We start from the raw sequence: 24208 nt of genomic DNA, 5'->3' as shown, positions 1-24208 counted from the left end.
AGGTAAAATATATAATTAAAAAAAGTAATTGTGATGGTGCTAGGTCAAGATACAATTGTCAAGGGATGGTAAAAATAACAGTAACAGACCATACTAACATGGCACTTACAATGCACTTGTTGTTCTTTTAAGGCTTTAGATACAGGAGGTGTTCCATTTTACAGATGGGGAAGCAGGCACAGTTAAGTAGCCTAAGGGTAAGACCCAACAAGTGGTAAAGCCAGCAAATGGCTTGAATACAGGCCCTGAAGCAAAACTGAGTTTAACACATCCACAGAACAGTGAGACCAGAATGGCTAAAGTGTTAAGTACAAAGGTAAGATGAGGAGAGCAGGTAGGGACCATACCCTACAAGTGAAACTCAGTGAAAAAACTGAGTTTGCCAGAAAGAAACACTGCAGCTTTATTACTGTTTAGCCAGTTACACTTCAGGCAAGGAGTCCTTGCTTCTAAGCTGTTTTATAAATTCCATACAATAAATTTTCTCATTAAATTTCTTGGGGTCTGTTTAGAACTAACCATGGAGCCTCTTATCAATATACCGAGCATGACTCAAAAATATACAGAGGAGCAATAAGGGTATAAATGTCTTTAGTGACTTAGCGAATGGCTCTGGCTCTGAAGAGATTCTGCGTTGCCAGAACAGACCTTCAACTTGCCACCCACAAGTGCCTGTCCACTCTCAGTGGCAAGAGGATCACCTGTACTGTGCATCTCTTAAGGAACGTCAGTGTTTCTCTTCCTTGTTTCTTCCTCTTGTTTCATGACAACCCTCTCTGGTAGCTACTATGATCATTCCTTTTTGTCATGAATCACATTCTCCAGATTAAAAAAAACAAGGTACTGAGTGGTCAAGCAATTTGCTAAAGGTCAAATAGCTATAAAATGCTGAAGCCAGGATTCTAATTGAGGCTGACTACTACTGAACCAACACAATTCCTACGTGCAATTTAATTTCCTTCTGCTGAGAACTTTATAAACTGAGAACAAGGCACAAAGAGATAAAATGAAAATGAAAAATATAAAAGCATAAGTAAGAATAAAATATTACTCTATGCACAGGAAAGGTGGAAGGGCAAGCTCCAACATGGGGGCCATCATTATCACTGAGATATAATTAATAGTAACTATCCTACTTAAGTAGCTTATTTAGTGATTATGAATTTAGTTTAGCCCTGCATTAAGTTTATCCTTTTTTATTTTTTTATTAACATGTAATGTATTATTGGTTCCAGGGGTACAGGTCTATGATTCATCAGTCTTACACAATTCACAGTGCTCACCATAGCACACTCCCTCCTCAATGTCCATAACCCCGCCACCCCGTACCTCACACCCCCTCTCCTCCAGCAATCCTCAGTTAGTTTCCTGAGATTGAGTCTCTTATGGTTTGTCTCCCTCTCTGGTTTTGTCTTGTTTCATTTTTTCCTCTCTTCCCCTTTGATCCTCTGCTTTGTTTCTCAAATTCCACGTTATCAATTATCATATAATTGTCTTTTTCTGATTGACTTATTTCACTAAGCATAATACTCTCCAGTTCCATCCTCATCGTTGCAAATGGTAAGATTTCATTTTTTTTCACGGCTGAGTAGTGTTCCACTATATATATATACCAGATCTTCTTTATCCATTCATCTGTTGATGGACAGCTAGGTTCTTTCCACAGTTTGGCTATTGTGGACATTGCTGCTATAAACATTCGGGTGAACATGCCCCTTCGGATCACTATATTTGTATCTTTAGGGTAAATACCCAGTAGTGCAATTGCTGGGGCATAGGGCAGCTCTATTTTCAACTTTTTGAGGAACCTCCATACTGTTTTCCAGAGTGGCTGTACCAACTTGACTTCCTACCAACAGTGTAGGAGGGTTCCCCTTTCCCCACATCCTTGCCAACATCTATCGCTTCCTGACTTGTTAATTTTAGCCATTCTGACTGGTGTGAGGTGGATCTCACTGCAGTTTTGTTTTGTTTTTTTAAGATTTTATTTATTTATTTATTTGACAGAGAGAGAAGTCACAAGTAGGCAGAGAGGCAGACACAGGGGGAGGGGGAAACAGGCTCCCTGCCGAGCAGAGAGCCCGATGTGGTCCTAGGACCCTGAGATCATGACCTGAGCCGAAGGCAGAAGCTTAACCCACTGAGCCACCCAGGCGCCCCTCACTGTAATTTTGATTTGTATTTATTTCCCTGATGCCAAGTGATGTTGAACACTTTTTCATGTGTCTGTTGGCCATCTGGATGTCTTCTTTGCAGAAATGCCTGTTCATGTCCTCTGCCCATTTCTTGATTGGATTATTTGTTCCTTGGGTGTTGAGTTTGATAAGTTCTTTATAGATCTTGGATACTAGCCCTTTATCGGATATGTCATTTGCAAATATCTTCTCCCATTCTGTCCATTGTCTTTGGTTTTGTTGACTGCTGTGCAAAAGCTTTTTATCTTAATGAAGTCCTAGTAGTTCATTTTGCCTTTGCTTTCCTTGCCTTATTGACGTTTCTAGTAAGAAATTGCTGTGGCTGGAGTCGAAGAGGTTGCTGCCTGTGTTCTCCTCAAGATTTTGATGGATCCCTGTCTCACATTGAGGTCTTTCATCCATTTTGAGTCTATTTTTGTGTGTGGTGTAAGGAAATGGTCCAGTTTCACTCTTCTACATGTAGCCATCCAATTTTCTCAGCACCATTTGTTGAAGAGACTTTTTTCCATTGGACATTCTTTCCTGCTTTGTCGAAGATTAGTTGACTATAGATTTGAGGGTCCATTTCTGGGCTCTCTATTCTGTTCCATTCATCTATGTATTTGTTTTTGTGCCAGTACCATACTGTCCTGATGATTATAGCTTTGTAATAAAGCTTAAAGTCCAGAATTGTGATGCCACCAGCTTTGCTTTTCTTTTTCAACATTCTTCTGGCTATTCAGGGTCTTTCCTGGTTCCATACAAATTTTAGGATTATTTGTTTCATGTCTGTGAAAAAAGTTGATGGTATTTTGACAGGGATTGCTATATTAAGTGTGTAGATTGCTCTAGGTAGCATAGACATTTTTCACAATATTTGTTCTTCCAATCCAGGAGGATGGAATGTTTTTCCATTTCTTTGTGTCTTCCTCAATTTCTTTCACGAGTATTCTATAGTTTTCTGAGTACAGAGATTCTTTATCTCATTGTTAGATTTACTCCTAGGTATCTTATGGTTTCGGGTGCAATTGTAAATGGGATCAACTTCTTAATTTCTCTTTCCTCTGTCTTGTTATTGGTGTATAGAAAAGCAACTGATTTCTGTGCATTGATTATCCTTATTTTTAAAGGTTTATTTTTAAGCATCCACTATGACTCCAAGAAAAAAATGTCTTCACACTGGGTGAATATTAAGCAAATCATAGCTGGCAAAGAGTTGTGGAGGAGTATTGGGGGTACAAGAAGGAAAAAGCAACAATGACTAATGGCTATAGGTGCACTGAAGGCACAAATCATGGGCAGAAGGTGGAGGAACACACACTATAAACCATCATGTGAGTCAAATACAATTGTATCCGGCTCAGAGTCCAATCACCTAAGGACCCAGCGAAGCTTTGCCAGTGACTTGATCTTAGGCAAGTTATTTACCTTGCTAAGTAGGCTTCTTACCTGCCTAATGGTGATGATGACTGTAATGCCCATCTCACAGAGCTGTGGTAATGATTAAAACAACTAATCAGTGGGAAGTGTTTACTAAAATGCCTGGTGTGCTAACCTGAGATGGTAAATGTCAGGCCATACATACACATACACAAGTAAACTGAACTTCCACCAATTAAGACCTCCTAAGTCTAGAGTGGTTCTCAAATGTTACCATTTGTGAAGCTTGAAGGGCTTCTTAAAAAAACACTGGTTGCTGGGCCCCAACCTCAAAATTTGATTTCTTTTTCTTCTTTTTTTTTTAAGTAGGCTCCAAACCCAGCATGGAGCTCAGTATGGGGCCCGAACTCAAGATACTGAGATCAAGACCTGAACTCAGATCAAGAGTAGGGAACTTGACTGACTGTGCCACCCAGGTGCCCCTGATTTGGTTACTTTGTAGAAGACCTAGTCATCTACATTTCTAGTAAGTTCTCAGGTGATGCTGAGGCTACCTGGAAAGCACACTTGGAGAAAGACTCATCTAAGACACTGGATTTCATCCTAGATGTGCAAGAGACCACCTACAGAGCCTTGAAAAATGACATAAGCCAAGCCTACACCTGCAGTCTGATTAAGCAGGAAGGTTTGGATTAAAGCCCCAGGATTTGTGCTGTGGCTTTTTTCCCCACTTCCATCTTTGTTTCTAAAGCTCCACAGATAAATCTGACACATGTTGGGGTAGGAAGCCTCAGTCCTAAATAACACAAACAGCTAAAACTGCACATTCATCCGCATAGCAGTGAGTGGTGGCCCGTGCCTGTCACTCTTCTTCCTGACCCACATTATTGAGTGTAAGTAGAATACTCACCCTGATACTCTCCCAATGCCTGTAATAATGCCACCAGCGGGGACCTCCTCATTCGTGTATAACTGGTAACCTGCAAACTGAGATAATTCCAGAAATGGAGACCTGGAGGGAAAAAAGGATATTGCTTGAATTAAAGTCACTCAAAGAAAAGAAAAAAAAAAAAGCATACTTAAACAGCTGAACATGAAAAAGATTAATGAGCCAATGTTTCAAGTATGCATGCTATATATATATATATATATATATAAATATATTTATATAAATATATATAAATTAATATATATTAATTATATTTAATTAATATATATATAATTAATATATATATATATATATAAAACCTACAAAAAAATATTTAACCAAAATCTAGCATGGATATTTTGAGGAATTACATGTTATAGCCATACAATAGAACACTAGGAGCCTATTTTAAGAGATGTACAAATGTGCTTATTAGTAGAGAAAGAGACCAGCACCTAACACTAATGTAAGCCCCCACCCTATGCCAGGCTCTATTTTAGGAGCTCCAGAAACCTAACTCATTTGTTCCTCAGAACCACCTCCTGAGGTGGATCCTATTATGGTCCCCACTGACTGATGAGGAAACTAAAACACAGAAATTAAGTCACTTGTCTAAGGTCACACAACTAGTAAGTGGCAGAGCTGGGTTTTAATAAGCAGTCTAATCCCAGGGATCAGGCTCCTCACCATTGTATTTTTACTCTACTGTTCACTTACTTAAATGTTCAAGATCCAGTAAGTGAGGGGGAAAAAGGTGGTATAAAACACCATTTTTAGTATGATTCTGTTTCTCTTGAAAAAAAAAAATGTCTAAGGGGCGCCTGGGTGGCTCAATCAGTTAAGCATCCAACCCGTGGTTTTAGCTCAGATCACAATCTCAGGGTCATGAGACTGATCCCCAAGGCTGATCTCCGCTCCGCCGGGAGTCTGCTTCCCTCCCCTCTTACTGCCTCTCCCCCCTCATCCTGCTCGTGCTCTCACTTTCAACCAAATATATAAATCTTTTTTTTTTAAATGTCTCATATGGGGCCGCCTGGGTGGCTCAGTCAGTTGGACCACTGCCTTCAGCTTAGGTCATGATCCCAGGGTCCTGGGATTGAGTCCCTCATTGGGCTCCTTGCTCGGCAGGCTTCCTGCTTCTCTCTCTACCTCTGCCTGCTGCTCTGCCTGCTTGAGTGCTCACGCACGCTCTCTCTCTCGCTCTCTGACAAACAAATAAATAAAATCTTTAAAAAAAAAATAAGCGTCTCATACGTATATGCACAAGAACATTCTAGAAGGATATACACTTTGTATTAACAGTGTTTGTCTCCAGAATGGGGGTATGGGTGCATGTTGTAAGAAATACTTTTGGAGTCCTTGTTCCCTTCTCTCCACCTGCACTCCTGGCCTCCCACTCCAATCCTTCAGGAAACCCCAGTGGGTTAGCTGTTCTTGACAACAAGCCTAGAACCTGACATTCTCATCACCTCCACTACTACTAACCTAGTCCAAGTCACTGGCACATCTCCCTGGAATCACTGCCACATCCCTGTAACTCCTCGTGGTACTTCCACCCTTGCTGCCAACAGTATACTCACAACATAGCAGCTAGAATGACTCTTTTCAAATATAAGTCAGATAGATCATAAGGCTCCTGTTCAAAACCCTACAAAGTCTCCTCACTTCTGGATAAAAGCCAAAATTCTCACACTGACCTAAAAAGTCTTATGGAACTGAACCCCATCTCTACTACTCTCCCCTTCATGCCTTCTTCCCCCTAATACACTGGTATCTGGGGTTCTTGGGCATATCAATACATTCTGCACATTCCCACCTCAGGACCTTTGCACTGGCCATTCCTTCTGTCCGTAACACTCTTTTACCAGTATTTTCAAGGCTCTCTTCACTCCTTCAATTTTTTTTGCTAAGATGTACCTTTTCAATGAGGCCTGCCCTAATCACCTTATTTAAAACTACAACTTGTGGGGCACCTGGGTGGCTCAGTCATTCAATGTCTGCCTTCGCCTCAGGGCATGATCCCAGGGTCCTGGGATCGAGCCTGCATCGGGCTCCCTACTTGGCAGGAAGCCTGCTTCTCCCTCTCCCACTCCCCCTGCTTGTGTTCCCTCTTTGGCTGTGTCTCTCTCTGCCAAATAAATAAATAAAATCTTTAAATAAATAAATAAATAAAACTACACTTGACTCTCATCTTCTCCCTTACTCTAGTCTATCTTCCTTTTTTCCAATAACATTTATCACCTTCTTATATACCATATAATTTAACACATTTATCATTTATTTTCTATCTCCTCCTGCTACAATGTAAACTCCAGCTGAGCAAGGACCTTTGTCTGTTTTGTTCACTGATGTATCACTATCACCTAGAACAGGGCCTGACATTTAGTAGCCTCTCAACAAAGATTTGCTGTTGGATATACAGAAGTTGCACTCTTCTTCTAGGCTTTAACTTATATAGTCAAATACTGCCAACTCAGTCTTGAGAAGGACCATCTTTGTACTTTTCTTGCTATGATTGAATTATGACTGTACCTGCTTCCCTCCTTCCCTAGACTTTTCCATTCTGCATTCTCAGCTCACTTTCTCCTTTTTTATTTATGACCAAAACATCTGTAGAACTACAAAATGCTATCCATTCTTATTATGAGATAGTGTGAATTTTACCTAAAAGTCTTTAACACTTTGTGGTTCTAAAATTACTGTCAACAATAAACATAACCCTAGAAGTAGTCCTTCTTTCAATATTTTTAGTGTTTCCCCCTAGATGTAAAAGCATTCCTTTGTAAGGCCTAACATATTAGCCCCCCCAGATTTTATAAAAAGCCAACTTCTCTAGAATATAGATTACTCCTATGGAAGAACCACCGAGAGCTCTGATTACTGGCTATGTAGCCTACACATTGTGCAGAAGGTCCCAGTGATTTAAGGGCTTTTTGAAACTATTAATTTTGACTATAATTTATACTCTTTTGCTTACCTGATGAAACTTTGTTCTTTGTATATAATAACATATCCAAATGTAAAAAAATAATAAAAATAAAAAAGATTTGTTGTTGAATCTTAGGGTAAGAACAAATCATTTATTTATAAAACTGTCTAAGAAAGTACCACAGACTAGAGAAGCTGAGGTAGTACTTGGGCTATACGAACCCTGGGTCTATAAGACCGTCCACTCTTTCTCTGGCTAAAAGTTTTCCTCTTGATTTGTGGAGTTGTCGGGCTTTCTCATTGCCTCCTAAGATAAAAACATGATTAGGTTAGATTGATACCATGTAAGGTCTCCAATTAATTTAAGGCTAGAAAAACATAAAACAGTCCAAAATATACTGCTTTTAAAAGTTGAATGTATCTTCTGAGAAACAACCAATTTTCAGATCGTTCACTCAACTTACAGGCTTTATTTTCTGAAGTTAAATAAACTAGAATTAAAAAAAAAAATCGGTCCCTGATTTCAGAGCATATCGTACATTTTCTGAATTCAATGGTAATTACTTAAATAACCTAGTATCTTCTCTGCAACTCATATGCTATAAATACTGCCTCACCTCCATGCCTTTATTAAGCACCTGCCACAAATACCTAGCACTCCACTACATATTACGTGAAATCTGAAAAACTCCTACATTCATTTGTGCCAGGTAAAAAGCACTACTTTGGAAACAACCTCCAGGGCGAGCACAGCAAGACTTACCTAAAGGTAAGCGACCCCAAACTTTTTATCCCGTCTCCAAAGGGGAGAGAGTTGCACACCTAATATATCAATTAAAAAGTCCAGTTTTGTTAGCATCTTCGCTCAGATTGTCTTTGATGTTTCCAGATGTTGTTCTAGACCGAGACAATCACAGTAGCTGAAGAGTCCACAAGGTCCCCAGATGAGGCTGCTTGAGGCACGCAGCATGCCAAACCTCCCCGAGACTGACGGATGCCAGCTCAGTGTCTCAGGATTGATAACCCACTCTCAGCAAGCCAAGGTATCAGATCAGAAAAAAAGGATCACACAGTACCTTCATATGTTTAGTTTTCACTGCTGGAAAACTAAACTATGTATGTTTAGTTTCACGAATTTCACGGTAAAATGCTCTTGAGCTAATTAAGTGTTCAGCTACCTAAGAAAGCTATTTCTCTGGGGGGTTTTTTAGGTGAGAAAACAAGTTCTTATCTATTTCAAACAAGCTTCCATTATTATTTTTCAAACCAGCCTTCTTTATTCTCTCCAAGGGGATTTTTTTTTTTTTTCTGAAGGGATGGATGGCATATTTCTAAAATTATATCTGCCTTAAGCTTACCAAGAAAATTTTATCACATATCTAACCTTCTTTATGAAAAAAATTCTGGGAGCCAAAGTTTAGTTCCAAAATAGTTCAATTAGGTCAAATCACGGTTCTCTTTGTCCGAACCTCTCAGGGGAACTGAGCTCCTCTGCTGAGGTGGGATTGGGTATAGGAAGTGAGGGTACAGGAGAGTGGGGGAGAGACAGGTTACCAAGGGGCAGAGGAAACTTCTGGGAGAGGCACATTCATTATCTTTATTGCAGTGATCATTTCATAAGTATATACATATATCAAAACTCACACTGTACATTTTAAATAATGCAGTTTACTCTATGTCAATTATACCTTAATGATATTGTTTAAAAATAAACATTAAAAGAGAAATGAAATAAATAAAATCTTAAAAAAAAAAAATAAGGGGCACCTGGGTGGCTCAGTGGGTTAAGCCTCTGCCTTGGGCTTGGGTCATGATCTCAGGATCCTGGGATCGAGCCCCGCATGGGGCTTTCTACTCGGTGGGGAGCCTGCTTCCTTCTCTCTCTCTGCCTGCCTCTCTGCCTACTTGTGATTTCTGTCTGTCAAATAAATAAAATCTTTAAAAAATAATAATAAAGTAAAATAAAAGAGAAATGAACCTAAGGCACTGAAAAGAAAGCCAGGCCTTGCTAAGGGTCTTTAGAGAGTCAGATGACGTAAGTGCCTATAAGGAGGCTGGCAGGGGAGGGGTGGCAGAGAGGGTAGAATGACACACATGTGGTAAGATATACACACATTCTTTTGCAAGGACTTAAGACAAAACCACTTTCTTAACTCTGCCTAGAGTTTGAATTTGCAATTTGGAACAACTACTGAATTCCTGTTTTATTAGGAAAAACCAGAAAAAGGCCTATCCTCGATGGAGATTCTCAGATCACAGAATTAAGCTCCTCAGGCATTTAAACTAGCCTGTGACAGGACACCTGGGCGGCTTGGTGGGTTAAGCATCTGCCTTCAGCTCAGGTCATGATCTCAGGGTCCTGGGATCAAGTCTTTGCTCAGCGGGGAGCCTGCTTCTCCCTCTGCCTGTTGCTCCCCCTGCTTGTGCTTTCTCTCTCTGACAAATAAAATCTTTAAAAATAAATAAATAAATAAACTAGCCAAGGATATGTGGGCTATGAAACAATGTGACACTGCACATTAGTTTTCCAAAGATTATTCTTAAAGATTCTGTCCTATCTCCATTCCCACAAACTCTGAAACAGAGAAGCCTGTTCCTTTAGTCTCGTAGACCATATGGCATTGATTCTAATACACACATTCTGTTCACATTTTAACATCCCTGAAGTCAGGAAGCATTTTACAGTTTACAGGATCTTTCCATCGCTGTCACCTGGGGACAGCACAACACATCTGTCTGCCTCTGCCTGCATAGCACAAATGTCACTTCAACTGTGCTACATGCAAGATGAACTACATGCATTGAGTTAACTTCCATTTTAAAATGTCTTCAGGGCACCTGGGTGACTCATTCGGTTAAGTGTCTGCCTTCGGCTCAGGTCATGATCCCATGATCCATCCTGGGGTCTAGCTCTGCATCGGGCTCCCTGCTAAGCAGGAAGCATGCTTCTCCCTCTGCCCCTACCCCCTGCTCATGTGCTCTCTCTCTTTTTCTCTCCCACAAAAATAAATAAAATCTTAAAAAAATAATAATAAAATTAAAAAAGAATCTTATTTTGGAAATGGCTTTCAGTTCAAGTCACCTGGCCTTCTAAAGTAAACTGTCACACTGACCAATCATGGCACAGTAGAATTCAATGTGATATTTGTTTATACATTAATATTTTACATGCCCCACTTCATGCAATTTCTTCCAAGCAAAAGGATGTCTATTATTCCATAACTTAAAAACAGAAAATAATGACAATCTGCAAAGTTCTTAGGAAATCTCATTTAATTAGCACTAAACCCACACAGAAATTATTTCCAAGTTATATAACAAAGCAGAAAATGCATAATTATGCAAAATTAGTATATGGGATAAATATAACTAACAAACAGAAAATGTTTCAGTTGCTCCAGGCAAAACAAAAATTTCAGTGGATGCTGTGGCTAAAATAAAACCGGAAGATGCAATGCTTTAAAAATTGATGAATCTGAAATTTTACTGTTGCCCAGATAGTTGGCAGTGCTTAGGAACAGGAAAACTGGCCAAGAGGGAAAAATAAAATGTCAGCACACCAACAAATACACAGTCTTGAAGAGTCAAAGCCTTCTGCTACTAGTTTCTCCTAAAACCAGCAACTATCAAGGATGAATTTCATTAACAGCATAAAATGAAGAATAAATGAGTATTTACCTAATTTTATTTTCTGCACTCGTTCACGGAGTTGATTTACTAGTGCTTTCATCTGCTCATAGTTTTCCTAATACAGAAACAAAGAAAGAAAGGAAGAGTAATATTAGAAAGCAATTATCTTTTTTTTTTTTTTGGCCAAAGTAAGGGTTGACGAGAACATCCCATGCCAACCCCACGTGGCTTCATGCGGGGTCACCCGCCACCCATGTGGCCTCTGTGCTGTGTCACTCCATCAGATAGAAAAGATGAATTTCTGCCTGTCCATCTTTGCCCAAGCTCCTCTTCCTGCCTTCCCTCTCTGATCCACGTATGCAAATCTCACCCCTCTTTAAAGCATAGATTGTTTAAAAAAAAAAAAAAAAAAAAGCATAGATTGTGTTCCATCTCCTCTCTAACCCCATTTCTGGTCACTCCTACTCATTTTAGGTTCTTTCTTCTGTAAGCATCAATTGAACTTCATTGATTTCCACTTGTTTCCCCATTTTAAGGAATATAGCCCTTTGAGAGTTTGAATGCCATCTTACTTTTTGTGTCCCACCAATCCCTGCCCCCAAGGAGTTTCTAACCAATGCAGAAATACTTGCTTACTGACAAATTACACTTATAAGCAGAGCCCAGAGAAAACAGGGGGTCCCATTTTGTTTTAAAAGGAACAAAACCCTATGTTTGCATGTCTTCAAAAATTCTCTAGAGTAATACATAGGAAAATATAAACTGTGAGAGGTGGGAAAAGGGTAGAGGGCCCGACTTTTTGCCATTCTGACAATTTTGTCTGATCAGTTCATTACTTTAGACCAATAAGTAGCGAGTTATTTTTGAAAATTCAGAGTTGACTCAACTAACACATATTGCTCCCCACAATGTCTTTAACATCTCTGATTTAATTCCCTTTCCATGATACAATACGGCTTTCCAGATCCTCAAAATTAGATGAATTCATAGTCTTTACAGTAGAACTCCAGTATTTCTTATTTTCTACAGCTCTAGGAGATCCCACCATCAAGGTTTCTGCTACATTCTCCTGCTCTGCAAAATCCAGAAAACAATAAAGAGAGAAGCAGCATATTGTTAGGAAAAGAACCTTTGCCCTGGAGTAGGGAGGTCCCAATCACTGCCTACTAGCCCTGTGACAACTTCCCTTTGAGGCCCATCAAGCCCTGTCCAAGGGCAGACAACCTGCCAGGAACAAACTCCAAAATCCGCCTAGAACATTGTTTCTCAGCCTTGGCTGGACACTGGAATCACTGGGAAGCTTTGAAAAATAAAAATAAAATAAAGTAAAATAAAAATAACCCCCCAGAGAGTCTGATGTCATTGGTTGCAGGTATGGCCTGGGTATGGCACTTTGAAAGTTCCCCAAGGATTCAAATGTCCAACCAAAAACAGAGAAACGCTAGCCCATAGTCTCCATGCCTGAGCTCCACTCTAGGCAAATTGGAAACCAACCTAAAAGAGGGGTTGGTAATAGGCAAAGAGGCCTTTTACCACCAGAACTTTTTCAGATTACTGCAGTGCTTGCTCATATGGATAGCACGAGGCAGTGGAAACCAAGAATCTGCTCTTCAATTAAGCCCAGGTTACAGATTTTTACTCACATTTAGCAAATTCAGAAACTCCTAACCTTACGAATTGCCTCGGCCAGAAACAAAGCTCTGGCCTGGAGCACGTCTGTTCAACCCGTCACCAAAAGGTGGCATTAGAGCAACATGTGTATCACCACTTGAAGTATATGAGGATATTTTCAGCAGCCTTTCAAAACAGGGAGCTACCTACCTCGGTACCGAGAGCCTCCTGGGCTGAGAACGAGTCCTAGTAAGCAGGCGCTGTGTTCTGAACTCCTTTGTCATCAAGAGAACCAGCAGAGGGGTTTTGTAAGGGAAAGGCCTCCTTGCATAAACAAAACGGGGAGGCGGAGTTGGTGGCTAGCTCCCATCCGAAGCCAAAGGCCATTTTCTCCATGGGGCTCTCTCACCTCACCCTGGGCTTCAGCTGCCACCCTGGGGCTCAGAGATGGGTGCCACGATGGCTTCAGACCCTGGGCTCCATCTACCTGCTGCTCAACGCACAGGATGAGGAAAAGATCTGATTACTGTGTTGCTAAGTGGAAAGGAAAGGTAATTTCCCTGCACAGGCAAAGTTATTATTTTTTGCTTGCGTTTTGCTTCAAGTCTATCTTGTCAACTTCTACCTTTATTCTAAGGTTCAAAATCTCAAAAGCCACCTCAGAGGTGGCTTAGTGTTTCAGAGACCTTCTTTTTTTTTAAAGTAAGCTCTAGGTCCAACATGGGGCTCAAACTCATGACCCCAGAGATCAAGAGTCGCCTGCTGTACTGACTGAACCAGCCAGGTACACCTCAGAAACCCTGACCTTAAGAATCTCCATGGATGGTGAAGTGCCTTCATCAGGGTAGGCAGACTTCCCCAATGCTCCATTGACTGGAATTCCATTTTCTCTCTCTGCCACTCTCTCAGCTCATCCATTTCTCCAATTCACAGAATGACTGATTCTGTGGTTTTTAAGAGGACTTGCTCATTTTGAGTTTAAGGCATTTCTGGAAAGGAACCTCATCCAAACTGTTAGCCCTTGGAACTCTTCACTTTCACGTAATTGGATTAAAAAATAATCTGAAAAATTATCTGAGGGAAAAGAGAGGCCACACATATTGTTCCACATGTGACTCCAAGTTCAATAAAAGGCATTTAATGCGGCACCTGGGTAGCTCAGTGGGTTTAGCATCCAACACAGTTTCTGCACAGGTCATGATCTCAGGGTTCTAAGATTAAGCCCAGCACTAGGCATGCTGGGCATGGAGACTGCTTATGATTCTTTCCATTTAAGAAATGAAACATGGGGCGCCTGGGTGGCTCAGTGGGTTGGGGCCTCTGCCTTTGGCTCGGGTCATGATCCCAGGGTCCTGGGATCGAGCCCCACATCGGGCTCTCTGCTTGGCAGGAAGCCTGCCTCCTCCTCTCTCTCTGCCTGCCTCTCTGCCTACTTGTGATCTCTGTCTGTGAAATAAATAAATAAAATCTTTAAAAAAAAAAAAGAAATGAAACAGATGAACATAGGGGAATGGAGGGAAAAGTAAAATAACATGAAATCAGGGAGGGAGACAAACCATAAGAGACTCTTAATTATAGGGAACAACCTGAGGGTTGCTGGAGGGGAGGTAGGTAAGGGGATGGGGTAACTGGGTGATGGGCATTAAGGGGGGCACTTGATGTAATGCACACTGGGTGTTGTATGTAACTGATGAATAAATAAACTCTACCTCTGAAACCAACAATATAATATATGTCAATTAACTGATTTTAAATTTAAAAAATAAAAATTTAAAAAAGATTCTCTCTCTCCCTCTCCCTCTGCCCTGCCCCCCCCCCATTCTCTCTCTCTCTAACATAAATGAATGAATGAATGCTTGGATCAACCAGGAGATCAAAGAAGAACTTAAACAATTCATGGAAACCAATGAGAATGAAGACACTTCGGTCCAAAACCTATGGGATACAGCAAAGGCGGTCCTAAGGGGGAAATACATAGCCATCCAAGCCTCCCTCAAAAAATTGAAAAATCCAGAATACACCAGCTGTCTCTACACCTTAAAGAACTGGAGAATCAACAACAAATTAAAACAACTTCACACACAAGAAGGGAAATAATCAAGATTATAGCAGAGATCAATGAGATAGAAACTAGAGATACAGTAGAACATATCAATGAAACTAGGAGCTTGTTTTTTGAAAGAATCAATAAGATCAATAAACCATTGGCCACACTAATCCAAAAGAAAAGAGAGAAAGCTCAAATTAATAAAATTATTAATGAAAAGGGAGAGTTCACAACTAACACCAAGGAAGTAGAAACAATCATCAGAAATTATTATCAACAGTTATATGCCAATAAGTTAAGTAACCTAGATGAAATGGATGCATTCCTGGAAAACTATAACTCCCAAAATTGAACCAGGAAGAAATTGACAACCTGAATAGACCGATATCTAGTAACGAGATCGAAGCAGTGATCAAAAACCTCCCAAAAAACAAGAGCCCAGGACCTGACAGATTCCCTGGGGAATTCTACCAAACTTTTAAAGAAGAAATAACACCTATTCTCCCAAGGCTGTTTCAAAAAATTGAAGCAGAAGGAAAACTTCCAGACTCTTTTTATGAAGCCAGCATTACCCTGATCCCCAAACCAGGCAAATATCACACCAAAAAGGAGAATTACAGACCAATATCACTGATGAATATGGATGCTAAGATTCTCAACAAGATCCTAGCAAATAGGATCCAACAGCACATTAAAAAGATTATCCACTATGACCAGATGGGATTCATCCCTGGGTTACAAGAATGGTTCAACATCTGCAAATCAATGTGATAGAACAAATCAATAAGAGAAGAGAGAAGAACCACATGGTCCTCTCAATTGATGCAGAAAAAGCATTTGACAAAATCCAACATCTATTCCTGATTAAAATGCTTCAAAGTATAGGGATAGAGGGAACAGTCCTGAACTTCACAAAATCTATCTATGAAAGACCCAAAGCAAATATCATCCTCAATGGGAAAAAGCTCACAGCCTTCTCGTTGAGATCAGGAACACGACAAGGATGCCCACTCTCACCACTCTTGTTCAACATAGTATTAGAAGTCCTAGCAACAGCAATCAGACAACAAAGAGAAATAAAAGGTATCCAAATTGGCAATGAAGAAGTCAAACTCTCTCTCTTCACAGATGACATGATACTTTATATGGAAAACCCAAAAGACTCCACCCCCAAACTACTAGAACTCATACAGCAATTCAGTAATGTAGCAGGCTACAAAGTCAATGTACAGAAATCAGTTGCTTTCTTATACACTAAAGGAAAATACAGAAAGGGAAATTAGAGAATCGATTCCATTTACTATAGCACCAAGAACCATAAGATACCTGGGAATAAACTTAACCAAAGAGGTAAAGGAACTCTACGCGAGGAACTACAGAACACTCATGAAAGAAATTGAAGAAGACACAAAAAGATGGAAGACCATTCCATGCTCTTGGATAGGAAGAATAAACATTGTTAAAATGTCTATACTGGCTAGAGCAATCTAAACTTTTAATGCCATTCCGATCAAAATTCCACCGGTATTTTTCAAAGAGCTGGAGGAAATAATCCTAAAATCTGTATGAAATCAGAAGAGACCACGAATTGCTAAGGAAATGTTGAAAAACAAAAACAAAACTGGCGGCATCACGTTACCGGATTTCAAGCTTTACTACGAAGCTGTGATCACCAAGACAGCATGGTACTGGCACAAAAACAGACACATAGACCAGTGGAATAGAGTAGAGAGCCCAAATATGGACCCTCAACTCTATGGTCAAATAATCTTCGACAAACAGGAAAAAAAATACAATGGAAAAAAGACAGTCTCTTCAATAAATGGTGCTAGGAAAATTGGACAGCTATATGTAGAAGAATAAAACTCAACCATTCTCTTACATCGTACACAAAGATAAACTCGAAATGGATAAAAGACCTCAACATGAGACAGGAATCCATCAGAATCCTAGAGGAGAACATAGGCAGTAACCTCTTCGATATCAGCCACAGCAACTTCTTTCAAGATATGTCTCCAAAGGCAAAGGAAACAAAAGCGAAAACTTTTCGGACTTCAAGATCAAAAGCTTCTGCACAGCAAAGGAACAGTCAAAAAAACAAAGAGGCAACCCACGGAATGGGAGAAGATATTTGCAAATGACAGTACAGACAAAAGGGTGATATCCAGGATCTATAAAGAACTTCTCAAACTCAACACACACAAAACAGATAATCATATCAAAAAATGGGCAGAAGAACAGATATTTCTCCAATGAAGACATACAAACGGCTATCAAACACATGAAAAAATGTTCATCATCACTAGCCATCAGGGAGATTCAAATTAAAACCACATTGAGATACCACCTTACACCAGTTAGAATGGCCAAAATTTGCAAGACAGGAAACAACGTGTGTTGGAGAGGATGTGGAGAAAGGGGAACCCTCTTACACTGTTCTTGGGAATGCAAGTTGGTGCAGCCACTTTGGAGAACACTGTGGAGATTCCACAAGAAATTAAAAATAGAGCTACCCTATGACCCTGCAATTGTACTACTGGGTATTTACCCCAAAGATACAGATGTAGTGAAAAGAAGGGCCATCTGTACCCCAATGTTCATAGCAGTAATGGCCATAATCGCCAAACTGTGGAAGAACCAAGATGCCCTTTGACACACGAATGGATAAAAAAGATATGGTCCATGTATACGATGTAATATTATGCCTCTATCAGAAAGGATGAATACCCAACTTTTGTATCAACATGGATGGGACTGGAGGAGATTATGCTGAGTGAAATAAGTCAAGCAGAGAGGTCAATTATCATATGGTTTCACTTATTTGTGAGGCATAACAAATATCATGGAGGACATAGGGAGATGGAGAGAAGGGAGTTGAGGGAAATTGGAAGGGGAGATGAACCATCAGAGACTATGGACTCTGAAAAACAACCTGAGGGTTTTGAAGGGGCGGGGGGTGGGAGGTTGGGGGAGCCAGGTGGTGGGTATTATGGAGGGCATGTATTGCATGGAGCACTGGGTGTGGTGCATAAACAATGAATTCTGTTACGCCGAAAAGAAATAAAAAAAATAAAATAATAAAAAAATAAATAATAAAAATTTAAAAAAGATTCTCTCTCTCCCTCTGCCCTGCCCCACCCCATTCTCTCTCTTTCTAACATAAATGAATGAATGAATGAATGAATAAAGGGAATTTAGTGCCAATGGGGGAAAAATGTGAATACCTACTAACACAGCAAGGCATGTGAAAGGTTAATACATTTACCTGAGAATAATCCTATTTTATTAGTTTAAAATTGATGAAGGAAAAAAAGAAAGTTTTTTTTCCAGTGACATTATATGGGGCTAATTCTCAAGCAAGTCCATCCACTCATTATGAAATATTATCTTCTGCTCAGTCCTGCTTAGCTCAGTAGCACTTAGATACGAATAGACAGGTTACAGGACAGCAAAGTGAAGAGGTAGGGGTTTCACTAACATTTTCAGCTCCCCTTAAATGGGGTTTGTCACTGTTGTTAATGGAAAAAAGCTGGGGTACCTGGGTGGCTCAGTCAGTTAAGCATCTGCCTTTGGATCAGGTCATCATCTCAGGATACTGGGATCAAGCCCCGAACCAGGGTCCCTGCTCAGCGAGGAGTCTACTTCTCTCTCTCCCATCCCCCTACCCCTACTCATGCTCTCTCTCTCTCTCAAATAAATAAAGTCTTTACCAAAAAAAAAAAAAAAAAGAAACAAAGAAAGAAAAGAAAAGAAAGTTAACTTTCTTCCATGGAAATTTTCAAATGCATATAAAAACAAGAAGACTATAGGGCACCTGGGTGGCTCAGTGAGTTAAGGCTCTGCCTTCCACTCAGGTCGTAATCTGAGGGTCCTGGGATCGAGCTCCGAATCAGGCTCTCTACGCAGCAGGGAGCCTGCTTCCCTCTCCCCCTCTGCCTGCCTCTCTGCCTACTTGTGATCTCTCTCTCTAAATCTTTAAACCTTCAAAAAAAAAAAAAAAAAAAGAGCAAGACTAGCATAATGAAATGTAGCCAGTGTCCTTCAACAATTAATTATCCATATATGGCCAAAGTTGTTTCCTTCTTGCTCCCCACCCTGAATTATTTTGAAGAAAATCCCAGACATAGCACTCCATCTGTAGCCAATATTTCCAAATCTTCAAAAGATGAGGACCATTACTGAATATCAGTAAGCCATTAATAACAGCCAATATCGAATTAGTGAAGACATTTCCTCAACTGGAGGATAGATGTTTTTTTAAAGTTTGCTTATTTAAATAGGACTCTATGGAAGGTCTGTATACCCACAACTGGCTGTTATTTCTTAAGTCTTTTGTGAAATGTTAAGTTCTCCCATCTTTTTTTTGGTCTTGATATGTTCTGTTTGTCCCATAGATTTTTCCCCACAATGCTAAGTGTAACCTCCTAGCGTCCTTTAACAAGTTCTCATTCTCTTGCAGATCTCAGAGACTGATGGGATTGCACTGTGCCTTTAATTTCCTTCCCTGCCCCCCAGCTCAAGAATGAGCTGAACTCCCTCCCCTGCTTACGCTCTCAATCTCTCTAAAATAAATAAAAACTTAAAAAAATAAAAAATAAATACACAAATAAATAAATAAATAAATAAATAAATAAAGTGTACTCAAACCCAAGATAGAATCACTACAGCCTCTGACATCGCCCAATTTAGAACAAAGTCAATCAAAACTAAAGCTAGTTACGCTAGGGATCTTTATCTTAGCTAAGTCAGCCTCCCAGTTAAGAAATAAAGGAAACTGGGCAGCTGGGTGGCTCAGTTGGTTAAGTGGCTGCATTTGGTTCAGGTCATGATCCCGGGGTTCTGGGATGGAGTCCCTTTCGGGCTCCCTGCTCAACCGGGAGCCTGCTTCTCCCTCTCCCACTCCCCCTGCTTGTGCTCTCTCTGTCAAATAAATAAATAAAATCTTAAAAAAAAAAAGAAGAAGAAAGAAAGGAAAGTATCACTAATTGCTAAGGCTTTCTGAAGCACATGGCCATAAGTGACAGCGGACAGTACATATTCCTAGCCACTAAGAAAACTGTGCACAGAGAAATCAGACTGTGGCCAGGGCTCCTATGTCCCATCTCCTATCCAAGGCATGGCTTTATTTTTTATTCTTTTCTTGTAGCTTCTTTGCATCAAAGTTTACTACTTGTAAGCTAGAGATCCCAAAAGATAAGGGTACACCCAAGTGAAATCTTTCAACATCCAACATATGAAGAACACGTCTGCTCTCCCCATACTATATATTATCTGTGGCAGACACTGAGAGCTGCTTATCCATATCCATTCTTCCCATCTTTCTTGATGATGAAATCCCACTTTCATTCAAGGTGATAACAGGTCGCAGCTGAAACACTGACATATCCTAGCCTCCTTTTGTAGACAGGTGTGGCCACGTGACTTAATTCTAACCAATGAAATATAGGCAGATGTTGTTAGGCATGACTTCTAGAAAGGCTTCTTAAAAAGAGAACAAGCAGGTGAGGGTGCCCTTTTGCCTACTCTACTCACCCTTCTTCCTCCTTAACCTGAACTCTATATGTGATAGGTGGAGCTTAGGCAGCCACCTCTAGAGCATGAGGCAGATTGTCCTACTTGCTCAAAATTCTTTTGTCCCTCTGCACCATTACTAAAATAACAGCAAAGTTCAGTGTGAGATTATAGTTCCCCATCCACATTCATGAGTCTGTCCGTTTTACTTTTTTTGACCACTGGGATATGGGCAAAAGGGACAGCACATCCACTGTAAGCAGAGGCTCTAAGAAGGACAGTGTTTCCATACTCTCCTCCTGCACCCCAGCCCTCCATTAGGAGAGGAGCATCTCTCAATAGCCACTTTCCCTTCAGACTGGGCTCTGGAATAAAAAACAAACCTCGGGGCGCCTGGGTGGCTCAGTGGGTTAAGCCGCTGCCTTCAGCTCAGGTCATGATCTCAGGGTCCTGGGATTGAGCCCCACATCGGGCTCTCTGCTTGGCAGGGAGCCTGTTTCCCTTCCTCTTTCTCTGCCTGCTTCTCTGACTACTTGTGATCTCTGTCTGTCAAATAAATAAAATATTAAAAAAAAAAAACAACCTCAATCTGACACGCTGCCTGGGCAAGAACTGCCACAACCAACCCACAGATCCCAGAACAAAAAATGAATATTTGTTCTTTTGGACACAGAAATCTGGGGACTGATTCAGCATTACTGAAGCAAAAGCTGGCTCAACAGATCCTGAGATTACGATGTGGACAGAAGGAAAAGTTCCGAGAGCTAATATTCCTTGAGGGTTGTTGTAAATGGTCACTAAGTGTCCTGATGACACTATGCCATATGCAATTATTAATGCTACCACACAGCTGAGGTAACTGAGGCACAGAGAGATGAAGTAACTGGCCCTAAATTACTCAGCTAACAAGTAGCAGAGGCAGGATTTAAACCAAAGCTCACTAGCTCCAGACCCTTGCTGTTAACATTTTCACATATTTCCCTCCAAGTTTTTTTTTTCCTCTGTGGAAATATGTTGTTAGTTTTTAACACACATGAAATACTAGACCAGTGTCTTTTCCATCCTATCACAACTACTTCCCTAATTACTAGTGCACAGACTGGACCAGAACATTAAATACCTGACACAGAGAAAGGAGTTACACACTCAGGCCCACACTCCATAACCCCTAGCTAACAACAGCCACCATCAAAAACATAGGCCTGGGGGCGCCTGGGTGGCTCACTCATCAAGCATCTGCCTTTGCCTCGGGTCATGGTACCAGGGTCCTGAAATTGAGGCCCCACATCGGGCTCCCTGCTCAGCAGGAAGCTGGCTTTCCCTCTCCCACTCCCTCTGCTTGTGTTCCTGCTCTCACTGTGTCTCTCTCTGTCAAATAAATACACACAATCTTAAAAAAAAAAAAAAAAAAAATTGGTCTGAACCTAAAGCCGAAAAAGATGGCAGACCAGGAAGCTCATTGTCCCGAGACATCCCAAAACGACAAAACTGGCTAAAATAACCTTATAGAAGCTCCAGAAGATAATCAAAGGCCTCCAGCAACCAGAACACCCAGTCAAAAAGCCATATCCCAAATGGGAAGAAATCTATCCTCCATACTGCCACCAAGCTGATGATTCTACCATGTCCTTGGGATCTTGCCGCTTCTCTACTCAAATATCTCAGCAGACAGCAAAATGAAATGTGAATGTGGCTTCCGCATGTAAGGCCCTCCACTATTTAATCTCATCTACTCCATGAATTCCCTACCCTAGTCATAACTTCGAAGTCCTCATACCCACTATACTCTTTCTTAACTTGCTTATCTATGTTCTCATAACTCCCTTAATTTGTATAATCTTGCCTCTCCTCTTTAACCCTGAACGTGGCCAGCTCTCACCCAACGATCAAGATTCAACTCTCTCATCACTTCCTATCTGCAGCTTTCTGTAACTACCTTTTCAAGCTTTAGATACCACTTATAATGTACAACAGTTACATTCTTTCTTGTCCATCTTCCCCACAAAATTATGATTCCATTCCTACACTTCTATACCAAATCCCTAAAATACTGTCTAGACCACAGAAACCACTTAATATTTCTGAATCAAACATTCTTTCCTGACTCCAGAAAATCTAGACTCTTGGAAGACTCTTATTGGATATTGTTTCTGACTGAGCCTACTTATTTTCTTTCAATATAAAGAAAGTGTTTATGGGGCGCCTGGGTGGCTCAGTGGGTTAAGCCGCTGCCTTCGGCTCAGGTCATGATCCCAGGTCCTGGGTTCGAGCCCCACATCGGGCTTTCTGCTCAGCAGGGAGCCTGCTTCCTCCTCTCTCTCTGCCTGCCTCTCTGCTTACTTGTGATTTCTCTCTGTCAAATAAATAAATAAAATCTTAAAAAAAAAAAAAAAGAAAGTGTTTAAATATCTTTTCTTAAAGTTAACTGTACAATTTAAATGTTATCTGTATAAGCTCAGAAACCATGGAACAGGGTGAAATTTTCTAGCTGGTACTTCACAAACTGTTTCTTTGACCTTGCTATATACCTCCCGATTCCAAAAAAGGCCATTCAAAGATTGTATGTGATAAGCGTGTTCTATTAACAACTATTCAAGTAAAGTCTGTTAAGCACAACCCAGGGTTACCTGTGCTAGGCCAGTGGTTCCCAGAGCTGGCCTCCGCTGCCAAGTCCTGAGGATTTCATCAGCAATGCAAACACCAAATCCCCACCCCAGAGACCCCAAAGGTCCAGGATGGAGCTTAAAGCAGCTGTACATTTAACAAGTTCCTCGGCTGACAATGCTGACCAGGTTTTGAGAACCACTGATTTTAAAGATATAATGTACAGTGCCAAGGCTCAAAGTGAACTAAGATGTATTTAACTTGGAACTACCTTCTTTTGCAAACTTCACGACCTCCACTGCGTCCCAGAATCAAGACTGGGGGTTCCAGAGAAAACAAAAGAGCTGTTAAAGTGTGCCCACCCTCCACCTGCTTCCTAGTCCGGCCGTCACTGGCGGACACGTGGAAAAGGAAACACAGGCTGTCAAGGGATTCCAGGTCCGGGCCGCCGGGGCGCTCACCCAGCCTACCTGGTAGATGCCAGAGCCCGAGTCTGGCTGGGTGCCCAGCGTGGCCACCGAGTCCCCGTGATAAGCGCGCAGCCCGGGGACAAAGGAGCGGGCGCACGGTCTCAGGGCTAACCTCAGGGCAGCCCACATGACAGCCGGCAGAGAGCGAGGGACCAGCGCCAGAGAGGGGCCTGGGAAGGCTCAGAGCTGGCTCTTTCACCTCGGGCTTCCCGGATTCGGAGCACCACACCGCTCTCCCTGCAGCCCCAACCCGTCTGGCTCCTCCCAGGTTCTCAGGCCAGCCGTAGCACGTGTCTGAGCACGCGGGCCGTAATAGGTCGTCGCTGCACACCTCGCCCCCTGAAGACAGCCAATAAGGGCAGAGGCGCAGCCCCGCGAGGTCCTGTCGCATCGCGAGCTCGGGAGTTCCGCGGTCCAGAGGCGGAGCTACCTTGGTTGCCGCCCCTCCTCTCTCGGGGCTGAGCTGCCTTGCTAAGGTTTTGTTTTTCTGCGATTCGCTTGGGTTCATTTTGTATGTGCTGCTTTCTTCTTCACCTCTTGGTAGAAAGGGACTGAAGCTTGAAAAATCCTATCTTTATATGAAAGCTGGAAACTGAACCGGCATTAAGCTGTCCTAAGAAACAAAACTCTTTAGAGGAGATAAGTATTTATTCATTCAACAAATACTTCAGTGTCTCCTATTGTCCATGGCTTTTCTGGCGCTGGGTTTTACAACTTCGTGAGTTTTCCAGCTTTGTCTTCTTTTTCAGGTGTTTTTTCCCTTTCGTTTTGTTTTTGGCTATTGGGGGCCAGTTTCTTGAGATTCCGTATTATTTTTCGTATGGGTTTTTCTATTAATGCCAAAAAAAAAAAAAAAGTCACTGGGGTTTTGATAGGGATTGTATTGAATCTGTTGCTCACCCTTGTATAGTATTGACATTGTAAC

General features: G+C 41.2%; 1 protein-coding gene across 1 annotated transcript in view; it reads right to left on the bottom strand.

Annotated features, from left to right (window-relative positions):
• MCCC2 (methylcrotonyl-CoA carboxylase subunit 2) overlaps window positions 1–23566 on the bottom strand; it is a 71093-nt gene extending 47527 nt beyond the window's left edge. Inside the window, exons 1-4 of the mRNA XM_047730277.1 lie at window positions 23284–23566; window positions 11089–11155; window positions 7633–7717; window positions 4465–4566 (exon numbers count right to left, since the gene is read on the bottom strand). Of these exons, the coding sequence (XP_047586233.1) occupies window positions 4465–4566; window positions 7633–7717; window positions 11089–11155; window positions 23284–23412 (383 nt within the window). The 5' untranslated portion in view covers window positions 23413–23566. The remainder of the gene's footprint in view (window positions 1–4464; window positions 4567–7632; window positions 7718–11088; window positions 11156–23283) is intronic.
• Between the last annotated feature and the right edge of the window lie 642 nt (window positions 23567–24208).

Source organism: Lutra lutra, chromosome 5, assembly GCF_902655055.1.
Source record: "Lutra lutra chromosome 5, mLutLut1.2, whole genome shotgun sequence".
In the NCBI taxonomy this organism is placed as follows: Eukaryota; Metazoa; Chordata; class Mammalia; order Carnivora; family Mustelidae; genus Lutra; species Lutra lutra.
This window is presented reverse-complemented; position numbering and strand designations above follow the sequence as displayed.